Here is a 23,771-nt window from a genome sequence, read left to right on the forward strand (position 1 = left end):
ATGATTTGTGCTATTTGAGTAGAATTTTAAGCCATTTCATTTTTTTTAAATTTAGGAAATGCATTTGCAAATCTTTGAAAGGTAAATTTGTAGTTGGCTATATAATTTAGCTAGAATAAAATGTCATTTGCAGCCTTTTTTATGCCCTTTCATAATTAAATAATTGGTTCTGGGTGTGCCCCAAATTCAGCAACACCAAACTTACAGAATCTTGCATCAACATCAATGGCTAAAAACTTTTTTTCAAATTTATTGGACCCTGATTGTAGGAGAGGAGTGGCTATTTTTGTTAGGGAGGAGCTGCAGGCAGGTGTTATTATTCCCACAAACAATTATAGACCTTGGATTGAAACAGTGTGCTTAAATATAATTATTAGTATAATATGCTTTGGCTGTATTTATTGTAGCCCTAGTTCCCCAAGCCAGATTATTAGTAAAAATGCCCTTTCAGAAATGTTATCTTATATCTTAAAAATCATATCTTTTGAGAAAATTATAGTTGGTGATTCAACCTGCCAGAAATTTTATGGATTGATGGAAAATCAACAAATCAAGGTAATTCCCAAACTCTTTTGGAGGCATGCATCAACTAAAAAACCAGACAGACACTTAGTTCCAGATTTGTGGAAAAATGGACATATCTACACCTGAAAGTAAAGCAGAAGTCTTGAAAAAATAATTTTCTTCAGTATTTCTTGATGGTCAGGATGTCCCACCCCCTGTACTCTCATCACCACTGCCATGCCAGATATTGAAGTAACTGAATGCATGTTGAATAAGAAACTTCAATTAATGCAAATAAATCTAAGGGTCTTGACAATATTCATCCTCAGCTTCTCAAACATACTAAAGATATCCTAGCTGCCCCCTTAGCTGTAATCTTCAAAAAATCAATCAAAGCTGCACAACTTCCAGTGGATTGGAAAAAAACAAATATATCTCCTGTTTTAAGAAAGAGAAAAAGAGATTCTGCTGCAAATTACAGGGCAATCAGTTTACCTATTCTATTGTCAAAGTAATTGAAGGAATAGTTAATGATACTATCACTAAAACATCTAGAAAAGAATGGTATTCTTCACCATTCTCAACATGGTTTCTGAAGTGGTAGGTCTGTTGACACAAATTTACTACAGTCTTAAAATCTTGTTACAGATCTAATGGACAAGAAAATTCCTGTTGATGTTGCTCTCTTTCACTTAGCCAAAGCCTTTGATAGGGTCTGCCACAGGAGACTGATTGTCAAGTTACATGCTGTAAAAACAAACAACCAAGTTGTTGGCTGGATTAAGGTATTTCTTGTTGAAAGTATTCAACAGGTCAGAATATTCACATCTCATAATATGATGATTTATTCCAATTAATTGCTAGTCAAGAGTGGTGTCCTGTAAAGTACTATCCTTGGCCCTACCCTGTTCAATATTTTTTTAATGATGCCCCTAATATAGTACACAATTATTTAACTTTATATGTAGATGATTCCAAACTCACTGGTGGCATCAGAAACCAACTTGATGCAGATGTTTTCCAATACAAAATAATCGAGCTTAATAATTGGGAAAATTTCTGGTTATTGAGCTTCAGTACATCTAAATGTCATGTCTTTCATTTTGGAGAAAATAACTTACATTTTGGGTACACTCTCAAAGACCTACCACACGAGGCTGTTCACAAGGACAGAGACCTGGGCGTCTAGGTTGATAAGAAACTTAAATTTGATTCTCATGCTGCTATTGCTGCTTCATCAGCTAGCCAGACCCTAAGGACAATAAAGAAAACTATCAGCAGCTGCTCTCCAGGAGTCAAGACAACCCCATATAAAGCTCTTATTTGACCTAAACTTGAAGTTGGCATGACACTTGTATCCCCTTTTTACAAAAAAAAGGACAAATTCATCCTAGAAGCAATCTAAAGGTAAGCAACAAAATTGACTACCAAATTCCAATTAGTCCCTTATTATGAATGCCTTGGTTACCTCAAACTACCAAACTTATTTTGGTAGAATTTTAGCTTAGTGACTTTTGGCTATCTTGGAAAGGGGTTAGGTTAGGAAATTGAAACTTTCAGGGATGGGTCTAAAGGCCAAAGTATGCCCCAGGAAGGTATTTTGAAGTACTTACCTCTACTCCCTCACCCTCTAGAGGGTCTTGACCTTTGATGACCTTTAAAAATATGTGTGTTATAAAAGTCAAACCTTATAAAATAGATCTTCTGCTTGAATGAAGTACAACAAAACAGTTTTCAGCTTCACAGCTTTGCTCAATCACAATTTATAAGGTTTTAAAGATATGCAAATACATTTCCTAAATTTTGAGAAAAAAAAATATTGGTATGGCTCAGAATTCTACTCAAATAACAGGAATTGTATTTTGAGAACTAAACGCAGAGAAAAAGCAACTGATAACTGAAAATTAAAGTAAAATGTTGTTTTGTCAAAATTTCAATAGGTAAAATGTTGTTTTTCAAAGTAAAAGAGAAAAAGCAAAGAGAAAAAGCAACTGATAACTGAAAATTTCAAAGTAATTTTCATTTTGTCAAAATTTCAATAGGTAAAGACCCGTCATGTAGGCAAATTTCAGGGCCCGCTAGAGAGAGAAGGAGAAGAGGTGGGTACTTTAAAATGCCTTTCCAGGATATACTTTAGCCTGTAGACTCATCCCTGAAAGTTTCATATTCCTAACCAAACCCCTTTCCAAGATAGCCAAAAGTGACTAAACTAGAATTTGCCATTATTTTGACAGACAATGTCTCTGATTTATTCTTGTTTGCCATGACCACTTCTACCAGATGTCACTCAAAGAATTTTTTGGTAAAATTCTAGTTAATTGATTTCTTGCTATCTCAAAAAGGATTTAGGAAAGGAAAATGAAACTATTAGGGATGAATCTACAGACTATAGTATGTCCTGGGAAGGTATTTTCAAAAAACTTCCACTCCTTCTCGCTCTAGAGGGCCCTGACCTTTGAAAATATGTGTGTTATAAAAGTGAAACCTTGCAAAATAGATTTTCTGCTTAATTGAAGTACAACAAAATTGTTTTCAGCTTCATAACCTTACCCAATTCCATTTTATAAGGTTTTAAAAATATGCAAATACATTTCCTAAATTTTGAAACAAAACATTGATCAATGTATCATTAAATTGATATACACCATATATCAATATGGCTCAAAATTCTACTCAAATAACAGGAATTGCAATTTCAGAACTAAAGACAGAGTCGAGACCCTCTAGAGGAGAAGGAGTGGAGGTGGGTACTTTAAAACACCTTCCCAGGACATACTTTAGCCTAACCATTACATTGATATACACCATATATCAATATGGCTCAAAATTCTACTCAAATAACAGGAATTGCAATTTCAGAACTAAATGTAGACCCATCCCTAAAAGTTTCATTTTCCTAACCTAAACCCTTTCCAAGATAGCAAGAAGTCAATTAACTAGAATTTTACCAAACTTTCTAAGAAGTTGTACAGAATCCACCAGAGGAATCAGTTCTTTTCAAACAGAGTCATCAGCCTTTGGAATAGACTGTCAGAATATGTTGTCTCTACAACTTGTCTTGATACTTTTAAATCAAGAGTGGATGCTAAATAAAGTGATGTTGAGTGGAAATATGATTGGGAAGCCCATGAGTCTTTAACTTGTCTTTAAGTCTTCATGGAGCCTACAAGAAGGAAATCCTTAGATTCCTCAAAGCTGTAATTTAAGGCAATATAAAAAGTATCAAATGTTTTCAGTTTCATTCTAGTTAAATTATATGGTTGACTGCAAATTTACAATGAGCAGCAAATTTAGAATAGCCTAAGTATTGCAAATTTAGTATAAGTAATTTGGAATAAGTATACTTATTCTAACAACTTATTTATAAACTAATGATATTTTTAACCACTTCCAATACATTTACTAATGTTGATAACTTCTTTGTGTGGTTACAAAAATGAAATATTTTTGGGGTCCCTTTAATGGCTTAAGATGCAATTAGCCCCATAAGCAATTAGGCTACTGAATTATGAAAGCACATAAAATGGCATCAAATGACATTCCCTCTTTCATCCTAGCTAGATTACATAGCCAACTTCAAATTTACCCTTTGCAACCTCATGAATTGGGATTGGGCAAAGTTGTGAAGTTGAAACAGTTTGTTGTAGCCTACTCTATTTAGGGAGAAGACCTATATCCAAGGTTTCCCTTTTATGATACAAATTTTTAAAGGTCATCAAGGATCAAAGGGTAAATTTATGGCAAAAAGTATAACTGGCTTTCATATAAAGTGAATATACCACTTGATGCCTTTTTTTATGCTCTTTACAAATATAATAATTGCTTCTACTGAAAATTCAGATTTAAGCACTTTTTGACCTCTTAAAATGACCTAAAAATGGCTTAAAACATTGGTCTCAAACTTTATAAAATTGGACTCAAACCTACCATTTCACAATAAATCCATTTTTTTTAATGTTATATTATCCACAAGCACTGATTTTCCACAATTAAATTGGATAAAAAAATTGTATCAATGTTATGGCATTTTCTTCTTCCATGTTGCCAAAATTCCAATTAAAGCATGCGTTTTTGGTTGTTTTTTACAAAATAATAGGATATTTGAAATTGCAAATCTGTAATACTTTAGAAACAAATTTGGGCTCTATATTTGCACATCAGGGGGGGGGGATTAAGCATAGCATATATTAAATATGTAAACTAACCATTGCTGTATTTAATATAGTTAAATTTCTAGTAAACAGTATAACTGGCATTCATAATAGCCAGCTTCCATATTTTTGACCAAAAATGCATGCTTTTATTTAAAATTTGATGTCAAGGAAGAAGAAAATGCCATAAAATTGATAAAATTTATATATCCAATTTAATCATGGAAAATCACTGCTTGTGAATAATATAACATCTAAAAAATTGATTTATAATGAAATGGTAAATTTGAGTCCAATATTTGAAGTCTGAGACCAATGTTTTAAGCCTTTTTTATACCCCATATTTAGGCTATTTTAAAGAGGTCAAAAAGTGCTTCAATCCAAATTTTCAGTAGAAGCAATTATTATATTTGTAAAGAGCATAAAAAAGGCATCAAGTGGTATATTCACTTTATACAAAAGCTATTTATACTGTCTGCTATAAATTAACCAATCAAAGACCTCTAGAGAGATAAGGAGTAGAGGTAGGTAGGCTACTTTAAAATACTTTCCTGGGACAAACTTTAGTCTGCAGACCCATTCTTGAAAGATTGATTCTCCCAGCCTAACCTCTTTCCAAGATAGCAAAAAGTAGCTAAACTAGAATCTTAGCTACTTACGTTTCCTTTTCTCTTTAAAAACTTTGAGAAACTAGAGTAGAGTCTAGAATTTGCAGCCATCCTTAATCAGTCAATCAACTGTAGAAAATTTGCTGCAAATGTGGTCCTTCTTCGTTCAAAAGCTATAAAAGTTATCAATGTTGCCAAAACTTTGTCTTTGTGAAATGTCAGAACAATGCCAATAAAGATTGGTTTTCACTTAACTTTTCAATTTCGACTCTCCATTTTCGTGCTAGAATTTCCAAGTGTTTGGTTTTCCAATTTCGTGCTAGAATTTCCAATTTCGTGCTGGAATTTCCAAGTGAATTTCCAAGTGAGCCCCTTCCCAATTCCCAAAAAGCTAATTAAAGTTCAAAAAACCCATCTGCAACATTTTTACATCATAAGTGAAAATGGAAGAGTATTGCATGTAAAAATGTCTTCTCAGGCATTTTTTTTAGTAGTTTTGTGCCTTCTAATAATGAGAAAAATGAACAGATGGAACAAATTTAAAATAAAAAGGTTTGAAGGAATTAAAAAATCTAACATTAGTCAATTAGATCTAAACTCTGAATAAATATAGATTTCTTTATTTTTCTTGTCATAATAACTAAATTTTTAGGCATTTCATACATTGGTAACATTTGTATGATAAGTAGCGTATTCTTATGACAAAAAAAAAATACAAAACAGTTACAAAAAAATTACTTCTTATTTATTTAGCCTACAATATCTACCCTTGATATGCTGAAAAAGTCAATTAGGTGTTTTGATTGGTAATACACAACGGAAAACAGAACTAAAGCCCATTTTTACATGTCTTAGCACACCCTATATGGCTTATTGCATGGAGCGCAAATTATTATTTTATTTTATTGCAGTGTTATTTTACTTTTTAGTTTTAATATATTGGTAAAAGTCATTAGCATCTTTAGGCCTTGTAATTTGGGAGGGGAGCAAGGTGTACCACAGAAATTTAAAATTACAAAATAAATGGAATTTAATGTCAAACTTTGAAAGGGAGCTTAGACCTAAAAGAGTTACTGGTAAATTATTATATTTACAACTCACTGCACCACCAAGTCGCTTAAAGCCAACACAGCTACGCAGTCATCCTCCATCCCTATCTATTTAGAACCTCCCTCTTTACCTCTTCAGTCGAAGTTAGCATTTCTCTTAAATTTTTTTGAAAGTATCTACCCGCACCAATCAGAGACGACATGCTTTTTGTGCGGCTCTAACCAGTCGGCAGAAAAGTACAATCTTTGCAGTTTGTCTTTCTTCATCTACCGAAAGTGACTTAGCCATTTCAACCTTTTGTCTCATAAGTACATCTAATACAAGTTTGATCATATTTTTCGGTCAAATTTTTATAGAATTATTTAGAGGTAACCTATGTTCCATGGGACTAAATTGGTTCCATATCTAATCAGCTTGTAACATACAGGTCATATAGATAGAGTGAGATAGGCCTCAGTGAAGACGAGCTATTCTGATGATCGGTTGTGCTGATGAATGACAGATACGGTTTGGCGAAAAAATTTAACTTCCCAAGATTAGCTAAGACTTACAACACATGTTGACAGAAACAAAAGATCCTCAATGATGAAGAAGGCTAGGGAAAAAAATGTTACATTGATTCAGGACACCAAAAATAGACCCAAATTGTCTCTCCCTCCAGTCGATTGTTAACCTACTTGATATTTACATAAACTGCACGAAAGAAGCCCAAGAGAAAAAAAATATTTTGATAAAACGGGTTACATCGGTTTGTCAAACTAGAAATAGGCCAACCGTTCCTTTTCCCTAGTATATGTGTAATTTTTAAAGCTAGCAGATTAGATTTAGGGCACTTTGGTGAATGGGATTGGTTTTGGATGAAAAGAGTTAAACCATTGATTGTCAGCTTTAAAATTTGAAACTTTTAAAGTTTTGTCTGCTTTAAGATCTTAGAGCATGTATACCTTTCAATTACTGTTTCAGGACCGAGAAAATCAACTGAAATCGAAAAATTAAGGAAACAAATCCAGTTCTTCTACACTATGACGTCATTTTTATTTAACGAAAAAACAGAATCCTTTTAATAAAGTACCTTGACATATATTTTTAAACGAAGAAATTATTACATCAAAATATATTTAAATAAACTATTTAATTAGGCAGAGGATTAAATATGAGAATTTACAAAATGTTTGTATGATGGGGGTCAAGATAGCTTCATACCTTTATAAAATAAAAACTTAATAAGATTTTTGATTCATTTTAATAATAATCTCCTCCCCATCAATCTAAAATTTGATAGTGAAGTTATCATTAAGAATATATGGAGTAAAACTGTTGCTTATCCAAAATTGTGACAGAATTTTCAACCTTGATTCAATTTTAAAATTCAAATCCAGTAATTTAGTTCCTAAGCAGAAACAAATGTTCTAAGTATTAATCAATAATAATGAGATTATTCATAAAATAAGCAGAAATTAAGTTCACAGACGTAATCAAAAAAGAAGTTTTTACATGGAAAGTAAAGAGCCAAATTAAAATATATAAACAAAATAAAGTCATCGAGTAATTTAAAAAAAAAACAGAAACTGCAATAAATGAATAAGATGACACCCAAAGTTATGAGAAATTAAAATTAATAATCAAATCAAACATAAAAATAGAAGATGCTATTAGAAATGAGTAAATAAATCTAAAAATGAATAGAAATGCATATGGACAAACAAGTCATGTACAAAACTACAAGGAATTGGAATAGAGCAAAAGAAGGACTACTTCCCTTTGAGCCATTCAAAGGCCAGAGCAGCTTTTGGTCTTTACAAAAAACAAAACAGATATTCAGCGTTTTCTATCATAGAATTAAAACACGAAAGAATGGAAAATGCTTGAATTGTTTGATAATTTATATGATTATATAAAGCAAGTTTATTTTCATTTGTTATTTTCAGTAATCTCAATTATTTTGGTGATTTCTGTCTTTTTCATTTTGGTCCAAATTCGGGCTACACTGTTCAAAATACACATTAATTCATTAAAATGGAAATGAAACCCAGGCCATTCAGCAGGTTTGAAAGAGAGGGCGGTAATCAATCTGATTTATGCACTTCTATTAGCCATGCAATGATCATTGTTGCTGCTTATGAAAAATGACAAACACAATTCTCAAAATACAAGTCGTTTTTTTTTAAGTACGAATGCTACTTTGGCCTTTAATAAGTTTAAAGTGAAGTAACCCGACTTCTGTCAGGGTCAATTTCTACTCTTTTTAAGTTTGACTTGATATTTGTTTTAGTTGTGTTCATTTTAAGTTTCAATTATTCATTGACAGTAATTTTTGTTGGTTTGAAATTTGAATGATTATGCGAGTTCATTTGTTCTCGTTTCTGGTTGTAAAATCATTATCCGCTTTTCTATGAAAAAGTTCGTTTAAGAAGACAATTTTTTTTATACAACTAACAATCAGAAAATAACACTCATGTTGAAAGGTTGGACAAAGTCTACTTTGTTTATTTAAACTGTGTGTATAAAATCTTTGTAATTGAAAGCTTAAGAAGCAGAGAAGAAGAAAAGTTTTGAAAGTCCATTAAACATATCAAAACCGATTTTTTAAGACCTTAGCAAACTCGTTAACACCTTGGACGAAAAAGGATATCAGTCTAGCTTATGCTAATAGTTGGCAATAACTGTGATCTCCGTACCTAACTGCTATTAGTTTTATATTTGAGAAATACTTTTTTAACAGTTGATGGTAACGAACTGCAAGTAACAAAGGAAAATTTTACCATGCGTAAATCAGAATTATGAAATATGAACATGATTTTCAGGATAAATGCTTCAGGTAAAGACTTTGTTCAAGCGCTCAGTTACCTAAATTGCTGGATTATGAAAACAGCTCTCTTTTTCTTCTCTTTTTTTTTTAAGCCAAGTAATTACCTCTAAAACATTATAAGAATGCAGTCCTTCAAAAATTTTGTTTTAAACGCCGATTTTTCTGGAGCGATTTTCCTGGATTTTAGAAGAAAATTATTTTATTTTTTTACGCATGGCAATGTTAATTTTACCAGAAGAAATAAAATTGTAAAATAATTTGAATGCTTATAGGCAAGGCTTTTTAGAGACTTTGTATATGCTCGTTTGTCCTGGAGTTTGGCTATAAATAAATAAGAAAACTTTCGAGAATAAATGAAACATTTTATAGCGTAGTAATTTTTTTTCAGTTCTGGAAATTGTACACTTAGCTGTGTGGGAGGAGGGTGTTCCTCATTATTTAAAATAAGTCTTAACAAAATTGGTATTACTCAGCACTGGGTAAAACTTCATTAATTAGGGGATAAATTAGGTCAATGTTGTTATTACCTGAACAAATTGTCTAGGATCATGGACCTATTGTTAATAGATACATTTTGACTTTTGAAACATCTTTTCTCTCTTGCAAAACAACCCCAAACTCACCCTTATGAATACAATTTGAAACAGTTACCATTAATGGTAAAATTCTAGTTAATTGACTTCTTGCTATCTCAGAAAGGGTTTATGTTAGGAAAATGAAACTTTCAGGGATGAATCTGCAGACTAAAGTAGCCTATGTCCCAGGAAGGTATTTTGAAGCAACTAGGCTACCTCTACTCCTTCTTCCTCTAGAGAGCCCTAACCTTTGATGACCTTGAAAATATGTATGTTATAAAAAGTGAAACCTTGCAAAATATACCTTCTGCTTAATTGAAGTACAACAAAATTGTTTTCAGCTTCATAACTTTGCTCAATTCCATTTTACAAGGTTTTTAAGATATGCAAACACATTTCCTAAGTTTTGAAAAAAACACTGATATGGCTCAAAATTCTACTCAAATAACAGGAATTGTATTTTCAGAGCTAAAGGCAGAGAAACAGCAACTAGTAGCCTAACTGAAAATTAAGGTAAAATGTTGTTTTGTCATAATTTCAATATGTATAGACCTGTTCTGTAGCCAAATTTCAGGGCCCTCTGGAGAGAGAAAGAGTGGAGGTGGGTACTTTGAAATACCTTCCCAGAACATGCTTTAGCCTGTAGACACATCCCTGAAAGTTTCATTTTCCTTATCTAATCCCTTTCTGAGATAGCAAGAAGTCAATTGACTAGAATTTTACCACCATTATTTTTGGTGAAATACTATGTGAAAAGTTTATTGCTACCTTGGATAATAAATTATGTATATTAGTAGGATGTGTAGAAAATCTCATTTGGCTATTTAGCATACTTGTTATAGATGTGAAGACACAAGTCAATGCATATTTGATCAAGTTTCAATAAATATTAAGTAGTTTATATTATCAACCTTTAATAAAGAGAGCATTCTACTTAGTGCCTTTTTTATGCTATTTCCAAATACAATAGGCTAATTGCTTTTGGTGCAAATTCATTTTAACCCCTACCCTAGGGTAAATGTTTGCACATTAAGGGGGGTGGGTGGGTAAAATGTATTTCCAATGCTAATGAAAAGGCTATTAAATCTGGGTTCAAGTTACAATTCTGACTACAGAGGTAAGTTTGATGTTTACACTCTCCCCCCTGATTTGCAAATATATACCCTGAATTGGTAAGAATAAGCATAGGGATAAAGTATGTTTGGTGAAATTCTAGCTTAGCTACTATTCACTATCTTGGAAAGGGATTATGTTAGGAAATTGAAACTTTCAGGGATAGGTCTACAGACTAAAGTATGTTTTGGGAAAATATTATGCAGTACTTACCTCCACTGCTTCTCCCTCTAGAGGGTCCTTACTTTGGATGACCTTAAAAAATCTGTGTGTTTCAAAAGTGAAGCCTTGCAAATTAAATCTTCTGGTTAAATGAAATTTACACCACAACTTTTTTCAGCTTCACAACTTTTCCAAATCCCAATTTACAAGGTTTTAAAGATATACAAATACATTTCCTATAGACTATTTTGAAAAAAAAGTATAGGGCAGAGTAGCCCTACAGATAAAAAATAAAGGTAGCAAAATTCACAAATATATACAACAGATTAAATACAGTCAATATCCATCTATTAAAAATTACTTCCAATTTTAAAATGTTCTCTGAAGAGTCATCCAAGGCTGATCTAGCATCTAGAACTTAATTTGAAAATCATTTACTCTCATAGGGACTGCAAAATCTAGATTTACCAGACCGAGTATTTTAATAAAAAACTGGTTATTGGTCCATTGTGGTAGCTCAAGAAAATACTTAGCATGCTTAAAATAAATCATATCCAGCTTTTTCTTATCTGTCAGAGTAAGAAATTTCCAAAACAGATATAGCCTATGTATACAAAATGAGATAGAACAAGTAAATTATATAACCTGGTTAGAATATGATGATTAGATTTTGCATTATTTGGTACAAGTCTTCCATATGCACTACAATCTTTTCTAAGGGTATCATCAATAGCAAATTCATGCATAGCCTTGAGCAATGTACCAATTTGGACTCCAGGGTAAGTAATAGCTTGAACTGATTTGACCTCAATACCTTCTAGAATGACAGATACATCATCAATTGGCATATTACAGTTAAAGACAACAGTTCCCTTTTTGTTGGGTTAAATAAATGGCCAATACAAGACTACTCATCTGTTAAAGCCCTGAAACAACTTTTTATTCCTTGTAGATTCCTATTAATATTTAAAATATCATCTGCATAGCTAATGAGCAACACATCAATCCCATAAAAAATGCATGTTGTTGCAGCTTTATATTATACATCAATAACAGAATTATTGAACAAATCTGGTGAGTTCACAGCCCCTTGCCTTATATTCTTCTTTACTGGTATATCAGACTACTAGTACATCAAAATTTAAATTTGGGCACTTTCTTCGAACTTGAAGAGAACTATACAATGAGTCAAAGGGCTTTATAAATCATGCTTGGATGTCTCTTTGTGCTTCCAAAAGCAGAATATGCTCATGAATGGATGAATTGAAAGGACCAGCAAGATTGTTTCCTGCTAGGACAAGAGCATCATTATTACTTTCTGCATCAACCAAAAATAGAAACTAATGAAATAGAGTGCATGATCATGACCCAGGGATTGCTGGAAACCAAACTGGTGTCACAGGGGGGGGGGGCAAACACTTACTTCTTACTTCATTACAGACAGCAAGCTCAAATAGCTTACATAAGTGTGGCTGGCACAGTAATAGGCCTGCATAAGGAACATTGTATGGGAGGCTTTTCTGGTTTCAGAATGGGTGGTATTACACCAATACAGAAGCTATCAGGGACTATATCCCTAAATGATCATTTGAAATAACAGTGATATGCTTTCAAGAAGTAGTTCACTGCCATAGAGTATATGCTGGCCAAATATTCCATCAAAACCTTGCAAGAACATTTTCTTTACCTTTTTCAGGCATTCAGAGATAGTGCTTCTATTCACCACCACGTTATCCTTCAGTAGTTTTGAGTTTTTCTTCAAGTTCATTTTGATAAGAATTCTGTAGCACTGGATCAGGACAATTAAGCTGATCTGCAAGTACTTCAGGCCTCTTAATGGATCTTCAGAGGATGATTTTCTTTTGGAAAAAATTCTCCAGAATATTTTGGGATCAGAGTCATTTTTTGGGCTAAATTCTTTAATTAAGTCTCTGCAATGCTTAGATAAAGTTTTGGCAAATACACATTTGATATGGTTCTTCACAATGAAGGTCTGTCCAGATTAGGGTCCTACTATTTTTACACCATAGTTGAAACCAAAACTTTATAGTTTAGCAAGCTTGAGTTAAATTAAGAGTTTTTGGCACCATCTTCTAATTTCTGTGTTTGCACAAACTTTTCAAGAAGTATTGCAGCTAAGTGCACATCAACAGGCATGGCATATATTCTGACTCTTTGTCAAGTCTTGAGCTTCTTTCTTCAGCTTCTCAGTATAAGATGGATATTGACACATTTCTTTGTCTTAGGATTATTGATATTTTTGCTTCAAAAGGTATTTTAACTCATATCCAGTATATTCCAAGCCACCTGGGTGTAATAGGTAACCATAAGGCAGATGAAATAGCAAAAAATGCTTTAAATATTGACCAGCCAAGTGGGAGACCAATCCCCATTAGAGATATTTACCACTGGAGACTTACAGAGGTACTGCTAAATAATAAGAATCCTACCCTATCACCCTTCCCAAGTAAGCACCTTTCCAAGATTTATCATAGAATTTGGTCAGGTTCAAATGGGCTAAATTTTCAGGCATTTTCATATCAGATCCCTAATTCAAGTGGCAAAGTTCCCTTGTCCCCCCTTTGCAGGTCATGTAATCTTAAGAATGAAACAATAGATCATTGCCTATTTGAATGTAATATGCTGACGTCTGTACAGTATACCCAGCAATGTAAAATGTTAGAATGCTTCAAACACCACAAAATTCCACTAACAGCCAAGAGTTTTGCTGACCATACTTTCTTGCAGAGCACAGAGCTCAATATATATTTTCTTATAATTCAACTGCTGGTATCAAATGATATACTTCAAGAAATCTGAGCAGATACAAATCATATAAGACAAACCAGCTCCATAGCTCTGTCAATCCCACAGAGTGAGGCAAAAGGAAAAGGGCTAAATAGTATCAACTGAAAAGCCATCTGCTGAATAAGAAGAAGAAGAAGGCATATTTAAGCAGAATAAATGTTGGTCACAGCAACAGCAACGCTTAAAGAAATTTATAATAAAAGTTCTTGTGATATTTACCCAGATTTATCAGCAGTCAGTTGAACCAATCTTATACCAAACCATCTTCTAGACAACACTATAGTGTTTTTTTGTGGATGGTGAAGTCCTCCCTTTGAAAGAGTGGCAGACAGTCTGGTTTTATATTATCAATTTTTCCCTTCTTTTTTTTTGATTGTATTAAAGCTTATTCCAATAGGCAATGCATAGAACACCACCTAAAAAAATCCCCCCTGACCCTACCCCAAGTACCACTGAAAACATTCAACCCCTTGGCTGGTCAAGTCAACTTTCTCAAAGCTCACATGAGGGGTCATTGAATAATACAATGGTGGAAGTCGGGGCGTATGTCACAATACAGGATGAGACTGAAAATGAATTTCAAGAGGTCCTATCAAGAAACTCAAAAAAAAGGAAAAAGATTTCACCAATCAAAAATAATACCCCTTCCCATAATCCAACATTCCCCTCACAAAACCTTGGAATTTACTTAAAAATCACTCCAGATACCCCCTTTGAGATAAAAAAGGTAGCTCTTTTGAGGGTTGCAATCTTTAAAATGTTAAAATCAACGTTTTCATTAAACATTAACCGTGATGGATCTCTGCTAATAGCCCTTCAAGATTCTAAATCAGCAGACATATTACAGAATTCAAAATCTCTTCTTAACATACCAATAAAATCTGTTCTCTGGTCCCCAAACCAAAACCCAACTAAAATAGTAGTGTATAACATCCCTCCAGAAATTCCTATTCAGGATCTAAAAGAAGGACTCTCTGACAGAACTGGTAACCCAATCCCAGTAGCTGATGTAACCCAATTGGGTAAACCAGATGCCAATGGCCAAAAGTTAAGCAAGTCTTTCTTATTCACACTAAGAGAAGAAAATAATAACCTGGATCAGATATTCCTATTTGGACAAAGGAAACCCCACAAGCCCTACAAGCCAAAACCTATCCAATGCCAAAAATGTCTAAGACTAGGACACACAAAAAACACATGCAGTGAAACATTACATGAATGCAATTCTTGTAAAAACTCCCACCCCACTGGAATGATAAATTGTAAAAACAATCAGCCAAAATGTATCAACTGCAATGGTCCCCACGATTCTACTAATAAAACTTTATGCCCTGTATATAAAAAACGAGCACTAACACTCCAAATAGCAACAGAAAAAAACATACCTTACCCTTTTGCAGCAATGGAAGCAAATGCAGCTCAATCACACCTGACCAAAAACTTTATGAAACCACCCAACCCTCTCACCCACAGACCAACCATTCTACCAAAAGCATCAAGCACCCCCAATAAGACTCCTTCCTCAAAGCAACCAAGCTCACATTCCTATAAGAGAGGTTCACCCTGGACAAACCTTCCAGCCTCTACAAGTAATGATAGAATATCAGAATGGCCACCTCTCCCGAGTAGAAATGAATCAGAAGTATTAACGGGTATTAATCAAATTATCAACAAAAAGCCAGATGAATATCCAAATGAATTAACACCTAACATGTGCCTATTTATACTAAATTCTAATGCAGTACAGTCAATGAACCTAAAACAACCACAAAAAGCAAAAATAATAAGCGAATTGGCAAAGTTGTACCTACCCAATCACATGCATATCCAAGCAAAAAAAGATCTTGCTCTGCTCCTAGCAAAGCTAAAGATTGATACACAGCAAAATGAAAATTAAAACAACAAAGCAGCATATTTCAATACTTCAGTGGAATGTAAGATCACTTTCAGAAAATAAGTTAAATGAACTTTTATCTTTTATGAATAAAAATTCCATTGATATTGCTTGCCTTCAAGAAACCCATTTGACTAATAACCAACAAACAAAGTTTCCAGGATATACTATCCTGAGAAAGGATAGGTCTTCTCAGAGAAAAGGAGGTGGCGTAGCTATAATTTTAAATAATAATATTAAATTCTGCGGTATTAATTTCCCAGATTTTTCAAATGATGTTGATGTTATTGGCATCAATGTTTGGATAAATAATACAAAAACATACATATTAAGTCTTTATAACCCCAATGGCCAGACTACAGATGCCATGGATTTTTTCACTTATATTACTAATTCTAATATGCTAAAAAACATAATCATCTGCGGGGATTTTAATGCCCACAGTCTTCTGTGGGGGGATAAGCCAGCAAATAAAGCTGGTAAGCTCATTGAAAGATTGATTTCAAATAATGCCGATTTAGCAATTGCTACCCCTCCTAATCTAAATACATATTTTAACCCCAAAAGTGGTAAATTTTCAACTATTGACCTACAAATTGTTTCAATAAAAATACTAAATAAAATTTATATTAAGAAAATTGAAAATCTATGCACTGACCATTTTGCAATAGTATCCTCTTTAAATGAACCAGCCAACATTCTCCCACATATCCCTAAATATGTCAACACCAAAGCAAATTGGACCATGTTTAGAAATAAGCTTAATGAAGAAGTCCTAAGTTTAACCCAGAAATCTCATACCTCAGTTGTAACTGCTGACACTTGTGCTGAAGCTATGACATCAATATTAACAAATGCAGCTAATCAAGCTATCCCCAGAACTTCACCTAGGAAAACCATCCCTAAACACACCCCTAAAGCATGGTGGACAAAAGATTGCCAAATTATGTGGAGAATAAAAAATGCAACTAGGAGAGCATACCTAAGAAAACCATCCCCTGACACATATTTAAGTAAATTACAAGCAGAGGCTAACCTCAAGAGAACAATAACTAATGCCAAATATAATTATTGGAATAATTTTGCAAATAATCTTTCCAGAGAAACATCTGAGCCAAGAATACATAGACTTATAAGCAAAATCTGTGGAAAAAAAAACATCCTCCAACCCTCTTATGTATGAACTAATACATGAGAATTCCCACTATGATAACGACACTGATAAGGCAAAATTATTTGCCTCCCTTTTCTCAAAAAAGCTAACATCAAAAAACCAAAATATCACCACACAAATCATGACAAATCCTATTTACCAGCCCCGACCAGGTTCAGAATATATAAACCATCCCTTCTCGATACATGAATTGAATAATGCAATTCAGCATATCAAGGCCAATGCTACAAGTAGCTATGATAATATACACCCTATATGGATAAAGAATCTTTCCCCTTTGTACAAACAGGAGCTCCTAAATTGCTATAACCATGCATGGGCTACATCCACATTCCCTAATATCTGGAAATGTTCATCTCTCATACCAATTTTAAAGAAAAATAAACCTAAACATGACCCTCAGTCATATAGACCCATAATGATTACCCCAGTGATGGGAAAATTAATGGAGAAAATGATTTACCATCGGCTGCTTTGGTTTGTTGAGAAGAATAATCTGATACCTCATACTCAAACTGGCTTCAGGAAACACCACTCATCAACAGATGCTTTCATAGTGTTAACAAATGCAATAAATGAATCCCTATCAAAAAATAATGTCTTAACTGCTGCATTCCTAGATTTTGAAGGAGCTTATGATAATGTTGACCACCAGATTCTATTAGTTAAACTTACAAACCTTGGACTACCCCCCAAACTTGTATCCTTCATAAAATCCTTTATAGAAAACCGAAGTTTCATTGTTTGTGTAGGTTCAGCCTCTTCACCCAAAACTTCAATAACCAAAGGCCTTCCACAGGGTGCAGTCCTGAGCTGCCTCCTATTTTCACTTTTTCTGTGGGACATGAACCTCCCACATACCAATCTACAGTACGCTGACGATCTGGTATTATGGGCAACTGGCAATACCTTCGAGATTATGCATTCAAAGTTGCAAAATGCACTTTTCCAATTTGAAAAGTTCTCTCAAAAGTCCATTTTACCTACTGCACCCACAAAGTCAAAAATTATCCAATTCCACCATAAGCGAAATCATTATGATGCTAGGCTAACATTAAATGGAATACTTATCCCAGAGGACAATCAAATTAATTACCTAGGGCTCATACTTGACCAAAAACTAAATTTCCACCTCCACATCACAAATACAATAAAAAAGTGCTATAGAAAAACAAGAATAATTAAAAGGCTACTAGCCACACCATGGGGCTGTAATGAGAAAACACTAATCCAATTTTATAAATCATATATAAGACCCCATATTGATTATGGCCTCATAGTGTATGGTGCTTGTGCACCACATGCCCACATGCAAAAAATCGAAACGACACAAAATGATATAATTCGTCTTATATTTGGTCTTAGGAAACCAACAAAAACTAAGTTTCTGCTTACTGAGAGTGGACTATCACCAATAAATGAAAGAAGAAGATCTCTACTAATTAAGTACCTTACAAAAATTGAAGCCAATGATTCTCATACCCTGCATAACTGGTTAAGAAATCCATCTATGTTTAGAGGCGTTGCAAATGAATATGCAAATATCCAGAAGAAGTTCCCGGTGCCAGTAAAATCTATTGCACCCACATTCCCCCAGACCCCCCCTTGGAGTTGGTCAACCCCCATAATAAAGACTGACTTCTCAAAGTGGACCAAAGAACTTACCCCCATTTCTTTTATTCAGAAAAAATTTGCCGAACTAAATAATGTTGCTTATAAAAACTATTTCCAAATTTTTGTAGATGGGTCCAAAATGAATGAGAAAGTGGCAAGCGGAGCTTTCTTCCCAACCCATAATATCGCTTTAGGAGAGAGATTACAAGATAATTCATCTGTGATGTCTGCCGAGCTAAACGCCATAATCATGGCACTAGATTTCCTCATGGTTAATGAATATATGAAAGTTAATATTAATAATATTATAATATATTCTGATTCTTTGTCAAGCCTAGAGCTTCTTTCGTCAGCTTCTCAAAATAAGATGGATATTGACACATTTCTTTGTCTTAGGATTATTGATATTTTTGCTTCAAAAGGTATTTTAACTCATATACAGTATATTCCAAGCCACTCAGGTATAATAGGTAACCATAAGGCAGATGAAATAGCCCAAAATGCTTTAAATATTGACCAGCCAAGTGGGAGACCAATCCCCATTAGAGATATTCACCGCTGGAGATTTACAGAGGTACTGATAATTAATAAGAATCCTACCCCATCACCTTTCCCAAGTAAGCACCTTTCCAAGATTTATCATAGGATTCGGTCAGGTTCAAATGGGCTAAATTTTCAGGCATTTTCATATCAGATTCCTAATTCAAGTGGCGAAGTTCCCTCGTCCCCCCTTTGCAGGTCATGTAATCTTAAGAATGAAACAATAGATCACTGCCTATTTGAATGTAATATGCTGACGTCTGCACAGTATACCCTGCGACGTAAAATGGTAGAATGCTTCAAACACCACAAAATTCCACTAACAGCCAAGAGTCTTGCTGACCATACTCTCCCGCAGAGCACAGAGATCAATATATACTCTCTTGTAATTCAACTGCTGGTATCAAAAGATATACTTCAAGAAATCTGAGCAGATACAAATCATACAAGACAAACCAGCTCCATAGCTCTGTCGATCTCACAGAGTGAGCCAAAAGGAAAAGGGCTAAATAGTATCAACTGAAAAGCCCGTCTGCTGAATAAGAAGAAGAAGAAGTTGAAGAAAAAATTCTGCTTTGCAATTGGGAGGCTACAATTGGACATTAGTAGCAGAAAGGGGACTTTAACCTTTTCAAGTATACTATCACACACTTGCTGATAATACTGAATTGCAGCATGATTGAGCTTCCAGTTTTGTACAAATTTGAACTTTGGTGCTGCTTGTTTTTGTACTTCAGGAAATGGGCTTTTTAATGCAGGGATATGGGTAAATGATCAATAAGTGTGTGGTCAACTAACACTCACACAGATAGATTCTGCATGTCAATTGATGTTACATCATGGTCAAGGAGGCACACTCGTGCCTCTTTAAAGAGGCGAACCACGACAATGTTAAGCGATCTTCGGTTCAAGTGGTCGCAGAGGGATGGGGAGGGATGCATTTTGTAGCCCGAGCTCCAACTAAGAAACCTGCCAAATTTCATCCCCCTCTGACTTTTCCTTCATGGGGAAAATCTGGCCGAAAGTTTCGACCCCCCAACCCCAGCCCCCCTTTAATGTTGTCCGATCGGGCTGAAATTCACAAGTTAAGGTCCCCTTGGGCCCAGGAGCTTATCCGCGAAATTTCAGCTCGATCCGATAACTCCTTCCCTGTTTTCCAGAAACCACGCATAGCCACATAATGTTCATGTTCTTTTTTTTCGCCACGCCTACAGGTCACAGTTGACATCGGATCTGGGTGTACGAAGACTCATTCGACGCGGAATTCTCCGAGTAATTTTGCTTGAAAGTTTCCTCGGAAAATCTTAACCCCCCAATTTTCTAGCTTAGAAAAACCCCATTTCCCTATAAGAGCCCATGTTAAGTTTTTTGTTGTTAAAAGTTACGAATTTCAACATCAAGTACATCAAAATGATCAGCTCCACATGGTGAGACTGACTGAAAGCTTCAAAAAATTCAGTCTTAATCCGTAAAATTTTTATTTGAGAAAAATGACAGAAACCCTTTTTTTTCTGCCACGCCTACAGGTCACAGCCGACATCGGATCTGGGTGTACGAAGACTCATTCGACGCGGAATTCTCCGAGTAAGTGCCCTGGAAAGTTTCGTCGGAAAATCTTAACCCCCCGATTTTCTAGCTTAGAAAAACCCATTTCCCCATTGAAGATAAAATTTTCTCTTGTAATAACATCACTTGTTTGAAAAATTCTTACACTAACAGGAGCTTGGCGCAGCGGAAGCGTGCATGGCCTATAACCCAGAGGTCGGTGGATCGAAACCGCTAGCTGCTAACTTTTTAAAATTTGTAAAATTAGGTTATTTTGTCAGTTTGAATTTATTGATACAGAAAGGGAGAAAATAAACATGGAAACATGTGATCAGAATTACATACTGGAATGTTCACAAGAATTTATACTGAAGCGGGGGTAAGGCTTGATGGAAGCAAGTTAAAAGAACCATTTAAATTGATTTCCTAATTGAAGCCATTGGTGAAATTTTTTATTGTAATAACTTTTTTGATAACAAGCATAACAGCAGCTTGGCGCAGCGGAAGCGCGCTGGGCCAATAAACCAGAGGCGGGTGGGTAAAAACCACTAGCTGCTAAATTTTTAATGAAGCTGCTAAACTATTAAAATTATCAAAATTAGATAATTTTGTCAGTTTGAATTTATTGATACAGAAAGCGAGAAAATAAACATGGAAAATTATTATTAAATTACATCCACCATGGATTGTAGAAAAACGTACAGAAATAATATGAAAAAAACTTCGTTTTCTTAAAGAGTTAAAGAGGCTGCATCCCAAAGTCGAACCTTAAAACGTACAGGAATTAGGAGAGGCAGTAGGGGGGCTGCCGCTCCCCAAACCCCCGCTTTTAAAGACTCTTTTGTACAGCCTCTTTAACTCTTTAAGAAAACGAAGTTTTTTTCATATTATCAAGGGTAGAAACAGAGCCACTTTTATGACAATAAGTGAAGTTTGTATCTTTATTCAGAATTTTGAAACTGTCTGGCAATATTCTGAAAGCTACTTGTGTTCTTGTGTTATCACAATCAGTGAGGTCACAATTGAAATTGCCAATAATGAAATAGCCATGGCCCAACTGCTTTACTCTCAATATGCACTTACCAAGTTTCACACAGGTGGGTTGAATTTTCTCTCTGATTTTTCATTCTTATAGTTTGTGGTAAGGTACACACATACTAAAATAAACCCAGAGACTTCCACTGGAACAAAACTTTCATGCTATTCAAAAAGTTTGGAGGTGAGGTTATCTTTGATTATAATCATGATGCTTCAGAAGGCCTTCTGGTTCCAGTAAACCTTGCTTCTTCAATAAAGAACTGATGCTTGTCAGAGAAATTGATACAACTTGAGCTGTCTTTGCTAAAAAAGTGTTCTTATATGCAAACTATGCAATTGTCTTCAGCAATCTTTTTAAGAATTGGTAGTTTATCCCTCAGATTTCTGTTTTAAGATACTGCTTTAAGAGATGGATGATAGTGATTTTTTTTTTTACTCCATTCAACAATTTTGGACAACAGATGCTGTAACATGGGTGGCTACCAGATTTGCAAAGCACACAGCAAATAGACTTTTCACAAGGAAGTTCTTTTTGCAATGCATGTCTGTCTTTGCAAAGTCTTGCATAATGTTTAGCATTTTGACATTTAGCTGCTAGATGACCAAAGTCCTGAAAATTATAGCAGTGGCATGGGATGTGGATAAATTCATTGATATAAATTCTGCTCAGGTCAATGCATAGTGGTATACCAAAGGATGAAATAGTGAGAACATGCACCAACTTCTTCAAAAGAGATCAATTAAGGAAGCAATGATTCTTATCTATTCTATTGTTCATGAAAATGTACACTCTCCAGTGCAGCAGAATAACAATGAAAATGTTCTTATTATAATTAAAATGTTCAAACAATGTGACATAAAAAGAATAGAGTTACTGACTGACTTTTGTTATTGCACAAGTCAAATCAGTGCATTTGTTACTAAAAACATCAACAAGCTAAATGCAAAGGTAGAAATTCTTATTGCCAAGAGCAAGGAGCTAGCCAAATGAGAAATCCCAAATCCTGCCAAGAGCCACCTATAAAGTTGTTCTGAAAAAAAAACTGTTGATTCAGCCACCCTCCACTGCTGCAAGGAAAATTTTCATTGACGATCTTTGTAACAATGATTCTAGCATAACAAAGCAGGTTCAAGAACTTAAGTGAACCCCAACTGAAAGGCGAATATGTTTCAAAGACAAACAAGCAGCAGAAAAACTCAGTGTGGCAATTCTAAATGGAGATATGCAACACTGGATTCCAAAATAAAACTCCCACCTTTATGGGTATTTGCTCCAGTGGGTAATTTGCTCCTGTCCTTTATGGGTAATTTGCTCCTGTGGAAATTGATGTGGACAGTCTAGTAACCATGATCCCAAATTGTGGAAAAGCATAGCAAATCAGATCAACAATGTCATTCAAATTACAGTTTTCCACTAAGACAAATCTGGATCACACTGTACAAAACCCTCCCATGTTTGGATATGAATATATATGGCTTAAAATCCCACTCCAATAACCAGAATTGCATTTTCAGAACTAAACCCAGAGAAAAACAAACTGATAACTGAAAATTAAGGTAAAATGTTATTTTGTCAAGATTTTAATTGGTATAGAACTGTCAAGTAGGCAAATTTATAAGACTTAGAAATCAGAAAAGGGGGAAGCATGACAATACCTTCACCAAAGTATGTTTTTGGCCCTGGATTCATTGCTAAATTTTTTTATTTCTAACCTATCCCCTTTCCCCCCTATCCCCTAGGTAGTGTAGGTCAATAATATGAACTGCTCACTGTTTACCCAATTTTTAGAGTATAAGCCCAGAGAAAAAAACATTTTTAGAAAACAATTCATGCTTCAAAATTTTTAGGACAATTGTAGCCAACACATTTTGCATGCAGCCCTGCTGTACTTTACCCCAAATACCTTAATGTGTAAATATATAGCCAATATTATATATTTCTTATCCATTCTCTCACTCTCTCTCTTGTTTCAACCTATTTACCTGTAAATTGAATCAACAATGGCAAAACAAGAACTAGAAAAACTGGTGGCACAATGCATTGGAAATATGGGATTAGGTCATATATTTGCACATTAAGGGGTCGGGTTAAGGGCAAAGTAATTCAGGGTTGCATGCAAAATGTGCTAGCTACAATTATTCTGCATATTATGAAGTATGAAATGTTTTCTTAACGTGTTTCTTTC

At 34.5% G+C, this 23,771-nt stretch overlaps 2 protein-coding genes across 2 annotated transcripts in view; one reads left to right on the plus strand and one right to left on the minus strand.

Annotated features, from left to right (window-relative positions):
* LOC136029205 (dihydrolipoyllysine-residue succinyltransferase component of 2-oxoglutarate dehydrogenase complex, mitochondrial-like) overlaps positions 1–5,467 on the minus strand; it is a 53,998-nt gene extending 48,531 nt beyond the window's left edge. Inside the window, exon 1 of the mRNA XM_065707355.1 lies at positions 5,315–5,467. Coding sequence (XP_065563427.1) covers positions 5,315–5,374 — 60 coding nt within the window. The 5' untranslated portion in view covers positions 5,375–5,467. The remainder of the gene's footprint in view (positions 1–5,314) is intronic.
* Positions 5,468–9,319: 3,852 nt separating this feature from the next.
* Positions 9,320–23,771, plus strand: part of LOC136029206 (protein max-like) — a 33,841-nt gene continuing 19,389 nt past the window's right edge. The window contains exon 1 of the mRNA XM_065707356.1: positions 9,320–9,394. The gene's annotated coding sequence lies outside the window, so the exon portion shown is untranslated. The remainder of the gene's footprint in view (positions 9,395–23,771) is intronic.

The sequence above is a fragment of the Artemia franciscana genome, chromosome 7, assembly GCF_032884065.1.
Source record: "Artemia franciscana chromosome 7, ASM3288406v1, whole genome shotgun sequence".
Lineage (NCBI taxonomy): Eukaryota > Metazoa > Arthropoda > Branchiopoda > Anostraca > Artemiidae > Artemia > Artemia franciscana.